Source organism: Marmota marmota, unplaced genomic scaffold (genome assembly GCF_001458135.2).
Source record: "Marmota marmota marmota unplaced genomic scaffold, marMar, whole genome shotgun sequence".
Lineage (NCBI taxonomy): Eukaryota > Metazoa > Chordata > Mammalia > Rodentia > Sciuridae > Marmota > Marmota marmota.
In genome coordinates, this window is record NW_026000026.1 from 24,498,591 (window position 1) to 24,508,754 (window position 10,164).

The 10,164-nt window shown below is 54.0% G+C and overlaps 1 protein-coding gene across 1 annotated transcript; it reads right to left on the bottom strand.

Annotated features, from left to right (window-relative positions):
• Positions 1-5,166: 5,166 nt before the first annotated feature.
• Bpifa1 (BPI fold containing family A member 1) lies at positions 5,167-9,434 on the bottom strand. The gene is made up of 7 exons (XM_015505028.1): positions 9,275-9,434; positions 8,931-9,090; positions 7,701-7,808; positions 7,237-7,386; positions 6,242-6,326; positions 5,588-5,651; positions 5,167-5,207 (listed from the first exon to the last, which is right to left on the bottom strand). The coding sequence occupies exons 1-7, from the start codon at positions 9,432-9,434 to the stop codon at positions 5,167-5,169; spliced, it is 768 nt and encodes a 255-aa protein (XP_015360514.1).
• Positions 9,435-10,164: the final 730 nt, after the last annotated feature.

Here is a 10,164-nt window from a genome sequence, read left to right on the forward strand (position 1 = left end):
GGGGGGGGGGTGGGGGGAGCAAGCACAGGAGAAGCTCGAGGATCAGGAGACAACAGCCCTGCTCTAGTCACTCCCAGGGCTGACCAGCCTGCGCACGGCCAAGCCACTTGGAGGCTGGCTGGTCAATGCACAGCAGAAGACAGACCTACCACAGGCAAATGGACCCCTCCACCTCTCAGATAGTGCTCATGCTGTAAGGCATTGCCACCCCGCCCTTCTAGCCATACAGACAGATCTGTTGCTACTGGTTTGGTAACAGTAACTCCCACTGACTGACTCTTGGTAACAAACTTTCCCTTATACTTTTTTGACCTTTCTTATATAGGTTTTCTAGGGTTGGTTTGATGTTTTCAGTTTGAAATTGTTAAAGTGCACTGTTTAACCTATATGTGGGTCTATTATATAAGTTGGTTGCCTTTGACTGTCTTAAGGGGACTCTCCCCCACTTCTGTCTCATTGATGAAAATCATGTTAAATATATGTCAAGCCAATCTATTATAACCAAGAGATGGTTTAAAAAAAACCATATATTTAGGACCTGTCCCAACAGGAAGATGCTACAGGTGGATGACTGTTCATCTCTAAAGAAGAAAAAGAGGTCCATTGGAAAAGAACTTGATCTAGGAGGTCTACAGTGTTGGGGTGAAGATGACTGGCCACCCAGAGGATTATTGCCACTTACGGTCCTGCTACCTGGGCACAAGATGACAGTTGGGGCTATAGAACGCCTATGTACATGCTAAACAGGATTATTCACTTACAAGCTGGACTGAAAATTATTATTAACTAGCAGTGACCTCTGAGCCACGCAACAGACCCAGATGTGAGCAGCTATCTATTAAAACCGCTTGGCATTAGATTACCTACTGGCTGAGGAGGAAAATATATATGAAAATTCAACAGCTCACACTGTTGCATGCAAATAGATGATTATGGACAAGCCGTTAAAGCCAACCATGTAAGAAAACTAGCCCATATGCCGGTTCAAACCTGGAAGGGCATTAAAGCTTGGGATCCAAACTCTCTATTTGCAGGATGGTTTTCAACTTTTGGTGAATTCAAAAGCTTAATTGGTATAATGGGTATTCATTCCGCTGTTAACCTGTTTGTTGCTCCATGTTTGTGCATTAAAACTGTTAGATCCAGTATAGAAACAGTTGTTAAAATAGGACAACAACTAATGCATTGGCATAATATTAGCCTTTAAGCCTAAAGGATGATGATAATGCTATTTAATTTAAAAGATTAAATTATGAGGAGCATCTTGAAAGGGGGGAATTGTAGTGGCACCCCTCCTCCACAGAAAATCTTAATTAAGCTTCTCCAGAAACCCTCACCATAATTGTTCTTAGACTCTTAGCAAAAATTTCTGCAAAAGAATTTTCAGATGGGGGTGGGGGTTAGGTGGGGGTGAGTGGGGGTTGGGTGGGGGTGGTTGGGGTGGGTGGGGGTGAGAGGGGAGGTGTTTACAGAAACAAAGTACAACTAACCCAAGGCCTTCTGCACAGAGGGGTTTGCATTTCAAAGGACACTATCATGTCCTTGGAGGCCAGCTGGTGAGAAGGAAGGGGAGAACTCTCCCTTTCCCAGGCACTGATTTTCAGAGTGTCCTTGATTTTCTATCCAGGCCTGGTTGACTGCCCAGAATAATAGAAAAAAACTGCTTTCATGCAGATGTCTGCAGGTTGTGAGCCTCTGAGCCCCTCCTCTACACACTGGGTATAAAGTTCTGAAACTTTCTGAACTCGGGGTTCACAGGGATTGACTGATGGTGGTGGAAAGCCCTGCCTCTGAGCCTCGCTGCAGCCAGTAAACCCGCTTCCTGCTGATTCCTTACTGTCCACCTCCATCTGTCCTACAACAGGACCGAGGCCTTAAGGTCCCACAGAGACCAGTGGCCCTGTGCCCCTGTTGGGATGAAAAGGGAATCCAGGGAATTCAGACTTCCTGGGGCTTTTGGATGCTGGTGCTTACACGACAATATTTTGGGGAAAATATTAGGGGAAAAACTAAACTGATGACATTGGGGGCATTTGGGGACAAATGCAGTGTGACCCAAAGTATTTTTCTGCTAGTGGTGATTGTGCTTGTGTGAGGGCCCCTTGGGCCATTTTGGGTGCTGGTGACCATGGTTCCCATTGGCTGCTTGTGGCACAGAATGTCATCACCTCCTGAGGAGGTATGTCCCTGAAGAGCTAAGAATGTGAGCCACACAGTGGGACAGGTGCTCTTTGGCCTGACACCCGACGCGCCCAAACACCTGTGGGCTGTCAAAAGAAAGCAGTCCTGCAGACCGGGTGGTCCAGGGGGTGTCACTTTGTCAACTGGGCACTGGCTGCAGCAGGGCTGTTACAGACCACCTTGTCCCATGGACAGTTGGGCCCGGCCAGCCCCACAGGCCTCCAGGGCCCAGAGCTGCCAATGGGCTCTGCAGACTGAGTGCTGAGGTGCTGGCCTTGGCCCCTGGTGTGCCAGATGTCCTCCCTGTCCCTCAGGCAGTGGCTCTCCACCCAGAGATGGGGAGGCTGTCCCTGAATTGGCTGATACCTTTTCCTCCATCCCTTGGAGGGCTGGAGATTGAGGCCAGTGTGCGCTCACAGGGCACTGAATGCATCTGCAGGGAGCCTCAGTGCCCCTGCAGCAAGCCACCAGCAGGCGGGCGTGACCTTCAGCAAGCCCCAGAGGCAGGACATTCTGGTCATCCATTGCATAGATGACATTCTGAGAGTAGGACAGCTCAAAAAAACCAGTGGAGGTGACTCTGAGCTTGTCGCTGACACAATGACAGGTACTCGTGAGGGCAGTAGACCCAATAAACTCTAGACTCCCACAACAGGGTGATTCCTGGAGGCCCCCTGGACAGGTAGCTCGAGGTGCATGCCAGCTAGAGGAAGCAGACACCTTTGGCCTTGGTGACACCCACTGATCATGAAGGAGGCCCATGAGCTGGTAGGCTCCTATGGGGAGCAGGGGCAGTGTGTGCTCCACCTGGGGTTCCTTCAGGCCCCTTAGTCAAGTGACCTGCAAAGCAGCCAGTTTTGGATGGGAGCCTTGCGTCACAGGCCTCGGGAGGCATTCACCCCGTCACGGCCCAGGCACTGTCTCTGGGACCTTAGGAGCTGGCCCAGTGATACCACAGGCGTCCATGACCTCTGTGCATGGTTTCTGGTTTCCATGGCAACAGGAAATCCCCACTGGGGTGCATCAGCCTCTTGGCTTTGGGACACACGAGTTGTCAAGGTGTCTGCCGAGAGCGCCCCTGTTGAATGGTAAACCCTGCTTACCACTGGGCGCTGGTAGGGCGACAGTCTGGGGCTGGGGTGCCACATGTACTGTTAGTTCCTGAGTTGCTGGCATTGGGTGCTTACAGATGCCATAATAATATCGGACAGGTTCAACAGACGCCATCCATCACCAGATGGAAATGAGGCATCTGAGCCGGTCCCAGCCAAGACCAGGGTCTAGTGAGGCTCTGTGAACAAACAGCGGGTTTGCCAGAGGGGCTGAGCCACAAGGGGGCAAGATTTGACGATGCAACCTGACTTTCGACGGTTTTGCAGAACTAAAGGTCTCTGGGTCCCACTGGGCCACAGCAGTCATCAAGCCATGACCGAGGCAGGACCTGGATGTTTTCCCAATGTGCGGCACTGTGTGAGGGGCAATGGCTGTGCGCCCCCGACCCCCAACTCTTGTTTCTGGTCACTGACTCAGGCCATTGGGTCAGCTTAGCTACCTGGTCAGGAGAATGGCACCCCAATGACTGGACTCCCACAGGGTCCCTGTGGAGGGGAGGACTTTGGTGGCAATTTGTTCCCTAGGAGGGGCAGATGTTGGCCCCTCGTGGATGCTCAGAGCAAAGGGTCTTTGAACGTGGAACAGCGTGGAACTCCTGTGATCACGCCAGCTGCACCAACAGGCAGCAGCAATCGCCTGCTGGATACATGGATGGGAGACATGAAAGTCCACTTCAGCTGCAGGAGTGGGCTGCCCCGGGGTACCCCGAAGCTGTTGAGGTCAAGGATGAGCCTCAATCTGGAGATTCGGGCCAGTGGGTCCAGATGGTTCAAAGAAAAGAAATTGTTCCCAAAGAAAACCAGAGACATTACCGAGAACTAGACACTACCTGGGTCTGGCCTGTTGACCCCTCAGGGCCCATACCTTACTGTCCCCAGCCACCCAGGTCAGGGCCCGTCCCAGCCGGGAGCCCTCACGTGATGCTGAAGCAGCACAAGACGCCCTGGTGCAGAAGAGGAGCGGTTTTATTTGGTGGGGAGCAGGGGAGGTTCCGCACACCTGGGGGGAGGAGGGGGTGCAGGCTCCCAGGGACAGGGCAGCCATGTCATTTTCAAGGACGTGGGGCCAGCCTTCCCTGTCCTGGGCAGGAGCTGGTAGACTGCAGCAAGAAGTGGGTCTGTGGGGAGAAGAGCCCAGTCAGCAGGGAGACTCAAGGTCATGGACTCTTTTTGGGGGGGTTGGTGCGGGGGATTGAACTCAGGGGCGCTCGACCACTGAGCAACGTCCCCAATGCTATTTTGTATTTTCTTTAGAGATAGGGCCTCATTGAGTTGTTGAGTGCCTTGCTTTCGCTGAGACTGGCTTTGAACTTGCGATCCTCCTGCCTCGGCCTCTCAAGCTGCTGGATTACAGGCTTGTGCCACTCGCCCAACAAGGTCTTATTGGTATTGATCCAACATCAAATGGCCCTCCAGGGGGATAGGCGGAGGCCGAGACCCTGGAGCTAGAGGCTTGGCCTCAGTCACAAGGGTAGCCCAGGCTGGATCATGCATTTGAGAGCGTGTGTCCATGAGCTCAAGTGGACTTGCGTGTGGTGATTCTGGATGTGTGTGCTCAGCTCTTGCTCTTTCTTTTGTGCTTTGTGCCTGATGAGGTGAGCATCTGCTCCATCACATGCTCCCACCATGAGGCACTGCCTCACCGTGACAAGGGTCGCCCATCAATCATGGACTGGAAACAAACTGTGGGCCCAAACAAACCTTTTGTCTCTATAAGTTAATTAATTCAGACATTTCATGACAGTGATTGATAGCTAACTAATGTAGATGTCATGTTGCCTCCTACCAGCAGAGTAACAGACTGTCCCAGATCCTGTGGAGCAGGGAGCCACACTAACCAGCAGAGCAGAGACCAGGGTCCGTCCTGCAAGGCTTAGACCTTGATGACAAATTCCAGTCCATTGATCAGCTTGTCTAGATAATGAAAAACAAACAACCCATCAAAAGAACAGTCTACAGCCATGGTCGTGAGGTGCAGGAGTCCCGGAAGAGCCATATTCCTCTTGAGCTGCAGGGCCAGCAAGTGGGAGTTCTGGACTCTAGGCCATGCTTGGGCCAGCAAGAAGAGGGACAGGCCCCCATCTACTGGACAGTCCAGCTAGTCTCAGTGTCAGGGCCAAGGAGGATAGGCTTTCTACCTCAAAACTTTCCGGATACTTCAGGGAAACAAAGAAAACAAAACCAAGGTAAGGTGAAAGCAGAGGCCCGAGCTGCCCTGTGGTGTGCAGGGACAAAACCCCTGGGGACATGGCTGCTCTTGCAAGAGGGGGAGAGAGCTTGGAAGCACCACTTACTAAGAATATCATGCACCAGGGTGACATCCAAGAGTTTGAGAACGTCGTTGACCAGAGGGCACACCTGAGCCAGGCAGAGAGGGGAGTTAGCAAAGGGGCAGCCGTGGGACACCCGGGAGCAGCATCGTCTCTATTGGGGGTTCTCTGGGGAAGGTTTCTGTCACTTCTCTGTGTCTAAGCGTTTGATTCTGAGCAGGTTTGGGGACGAATGTCTCAGGCACTTTAGGCAGAAGGAGAAACTAAAGGCATGAGGGACGTTGGGAAGGGGCCTGAATCTCTCGCTGAGGCACGTTCACTCTGTGACTTTGCCTCTGTGGAAGGTTCTGGAAGGCGGTTTCTGGCCCTAGGAGACACCCGAGTCTAGCCTGGAAGACCTCTGGTCTGCAGCCATGGAGGGCTGGTGGGGCTTCTCAGGCAGGGCCGACCCAGTTCAGCTGCGGTGTGGACAGGCACGGGGCCTGGACCAGACTGCAGCCCACCGAGGCATTTGGAGGGACGGAAAGAACCATGGACAGATGTAGCAACCGACAGACTGATGGACAGGTGGAATTACTTCTCAAACGGAGGGACTCAGGTAGCTCACCCCAGGACTCTCTCAGCCTGAGAATCTCTGAGGCGCAAGGATCAGGGGAGCCCCCAGCCCAGCCCACCTACCTTGCCCTGCACCAGCTCAGGAAGGACTTTATTCAAGATGCCCGTGAGGTTGTCCACGAGGTCTTGAATGGGGAGGGAAGCGATTCTGGAAGAGAAAAGCTGTGGGTTTGACTCAGGAGCCCAGGGTGGACCTGGAAAACTCTTGAGAGGGACACAGTGTCAACATCAGACCAGGCCTGTCCCCTCACCCCATGTGCAGCCAGGGTTCTACCCATAGGGAGCCACGCCCTGCACACACAGGCACCAGGGGGAGGAGTCTACAGCCCCAGGACAGGGCAGGTGTTCCACAGGACATCAAAATATGACCCATGCTCTGTGAGGAGCTAGGAGGACTCCTGAGATGGCACATGAAGACCTTGGCCATGGGGCCATGACTCCTGCCTGTTGGGTATGATCTCAGCCTTCCCAGGTGACAGGGGACTGAAACCAGCACCCTAGTGAGGCTTCATGTCTGTTTCCTCCTTAAGGGACCCAACACTTCACTCCTGATGTCTTGGGGGCTTGATCAGTGACCGTGTAGTTCTATGTTACAGATAAGCAAGCCACAGCCACGCAGGAGAAGACCATTCAAGCTCAGAGGCCCTTCACCTCCCCTCAGCCCTGTCATAGCTGGGGCTTAAACTCAGACATCTTGTTGCCAAATCCAACATCAAATTAGTCATGGTGGCCTAACAAGGATAAGTGAAAACTTTACCCTTCCATTTACTTATTAATCCGTCCATACATCTGTCCACATATATCCATCCATCCATCCTTCCATCCTTCCCTCCACACGTTTAACCATCTAACCATCCATCCCTCTGTTAGTCATCCATTCATCACCCAACCACCCACCCACCCTCTCCTCCACCCACCCACCATATCCCCACAATCTGGTTATGCATCCTCCCTTCCATCCTCTTCCTCTCTCATTTTCCCATCATTCCATCTTTCCATCCATCCAGCCACCATTCCGCTCTGTTCCTCGGGGGCAGAGCATCAGCCCTCGGCCTTACCCGTTAAGCAGGGAGATCTGCAGGCTGCCAGGGGAATGGGTGCAGTCACCAAGCACCAGGTGGCTCTTCCCCTCACTGTCTCTCTTAACCAAGAGTTCCGCAGTGATGTTGAGCTTCACGTCCAGCTCCAGCAGACTTCCCACCAGGCCCCTGGCGAGGAGGGAACCCTGATGGCATCTGGCCTCCACATTCCACGGTGCAGGTGGTTTTTCCCCTTTTCAGACACGTGAGCCTCACCTGACCCCACCTTGCCCACAGGTGCACGCAGCTCACTTCCCCCAGGAGACCCAAGGCTCACAGAGGTCAAGTGAGTTCCCTCGGCACCCAAGGTTGCTCGGCAGAGTGGCAAATGAGCTGCAGACGGAGGCTCAGGTCGTTGCATTCCCACCCCCTGGTGGCCTCCCCAGAGACCTCAGGTCTCCCTTGCTGAGCCACCATTCCTTCCACCCTGGGGACCTACTCACGTATTCACTTTAAGTATCAATCCCAGCGGGATGGTGACGTAGAGGCGATGGCCATCAGGGGTCTGGACAAGACCGAGTTCCAACAGCTGGGGATTGGTGACCTTGATGCTGTCCAGGGTGCAACATTGGAGGGAGACACATCAGCTCCTCGAGCCTCAAACCTGGACACCACCTTCAACCCCAGAGACCATCCAAGGGGAGGAGGAGCTGCCCACCAGGACCACGGAAGACAATGTGGGTGTCTTGCAGCCAGAGCCACACGGGTGCTGAGCCTCACAGCACTTCTCCCAGCCTCTGCCAAGATTGGATCCTGACATGTATGACGCCCTCTTCTTCTCAGGTCTATGAGGTCGTCCAGGAGGGGACAGTGTCTGGGTTGTTGGCCTATTGTGTGCCAGCTCAGGGTCTTACCAAGGAAGGGGCTGCCCTTGTGGGTGGATGGGAAGGTGGGTGGATGGATATGCGGGTGGGTGGATGGCAGAGGAAGGGGTCAAATGAAGGAAAGCTTGGCTGGACAGATGGATGGACGGACAGATGGATGGATGGATGGTGGGAATAGTGGTAAGTCTGCACCAACGTCTAAGGGCCTGAATCACTCAATCGTAAGTCTGTCTCTCTGCCAGTCAGGGAGCCGGAGCCAGGTCCTTGGCAATGGCTTTGACCCAGTCCCATCCAGGCCCAGGCTGTGGCCGCTCACACACACCCTAGTGCTTCTGGCTCAGTGAGCTCTGGGGCGTCCCATGGGAAGCACCACTTCAGAACTTTCCACAGACACCGCCTGGCTCTGATAGGTCACTGATGACACCTTGGAGGCGGGAGCTGATGTTCTCCTGCCTCCGTCAAAGGCCACTGAGTTCTCAGGGGCTCCTCGGGGGGAGGGAGGAGATGGCAGTGGTGCAGAGGAAAAGGGCTGGGCCCTGGACTCAGGAGGTTAGAGTGACATTCCTTGCTCTGCATCTCGTTGAGTGAGCACAGGCCTGTCCCTGTGCTCATGTCCCCATCTGAGAACTGGGCATCATTAAGCTGACCTTGAAGGGTTGTCCTGAGGACTGTAGATGGTTCTGGAGCCCCAGGATGTGCTTCAGGGACTGGAGAAGAGGGCCAGTGTCCCTGCCAGACTGAGTCCTGGCTCCAGGCTCAGGCCACCGCCCCCTTCCTCAGGGCTGCCACCTGGGGCTGGCAGATCTCAGCTGCTTCTGGGGACCAGGGCAGTATTGTAGGTCAACTCACGAGAGGATGTTGTTCAGGATGGGGAGAGAGGAAGTCAGTTTCCCAAGTAAGCCTCCAACCAGGCCACCGGAAGTGCCCCCTTCAGTCTTCAGGATGTCCAGAAGCGGGAGGTTTTCCAGAATGCCCAGCAGACCCCCGGAGAGCAGGCCTTTGCTGAGAGCTGGAAATGAGTAGAAGGGCCTCTGAGGGCACCTCTGTCATCTGTCATCTCCAGGCCCTCAGTCCCTCTCCCCTGTTCATCTGTGCACCTTCTCCTAACAGATGGGGGGTTGTTTATGCACACCTGTGCACACACGCACAAACATGTACGTACACACATCCGACAGAAGCTGTCACAGACTTACCCCCTGTCAAGCTGCCAGCAAGATCCTGGGGATTTGAAGGCAGGGCTGGAGACTGATCCAAAGGCAGAATCGGGTCCAGGGGCACGGGCAGGCCTGCGAGCTGGGCTGTGGCGTGGGCCAGCAGCCCACAGAAGACAACGAGGGCCCCAGTGGGAAACATCTCTAGGTATCTGTGGACAGAATGAGTTCAACGTGGCACAAATATGAGGAGAATCTGTCCACGGCCTGCCCTATTCCCCTAGTGGTTGGGGTTCTCATTCATCTCCTCCCTAGAGCACCCAGAGGTGATCAGCACTAATGGCTAGACTGCTGGGCGTTTTCTCTGTGCCAGGCGACAGGTGGATGACTGTACCCTGGGTGACCGATTTCATCTTCAGCATCTCCTGAGACATGGGTCCCTATCACTTGCATAGGTGAAGAAACACAGACCTAGTGACCACAGGTAACTTCCCCCAAGGACCCCAAGGTTACAGGTTTACAATAGAGAGTGGGTTTGAAGCAGCTCTGCCTGACCTCGAAGCCTCTATTTAAGTGACCATCAGATTTACTCAGCAGCTGGGCTCACTTAAGGAGTCCCTAGTTCCACCTCCTCTGAGGAATTCCACCGTCCCTTTCTGCAGGGCTGGGGATGGAACCCAGGGCCTCGTCCTCGCTAGGAGAGCGCTCTGTCTCGGAGCCTCCCCAGCCCAGTTCCTGCTCTTCAGACCAAGCAAATGAGACTTCAATTTGCCAGTGACTGGAGCACCGAACTACTTTGTCACCTCCCTGCTAAGCGGATGGCTCTTTGGTCTGGTTTGTGGATACCCTTGCAAGTCACCTAATATCGGAAGTCACCCGGCCGCAGTGAGCATCTCAGACCACACTGACAACCCCAAGTCAAATTCCTGCCC

Coding starts and splice junctions, on each gene's coding strand:
- Bpifa1 (XM_015505028.1), bottom strand. CDS start 9,434: ATGTTTCCCACTGGGGCCCTCGTTGTCTTCTGTGGGCTGCTGGCCCAC. Junction 6,327..7,236: donor CAGATCTCCCTGCTTAACGG/GTAAGGCCGAGG, acceptor TTTCTCTTCCAG/AATCGCTTCCCTCCCCATTC. Junction 5,652..6,241: donor CTGAGCTGGTGCAGGGCAAG/GTAGGTGGGCTG, acceptor TGCCTGGCTCAG/GTGTGCCCTCTGGTCAACGA.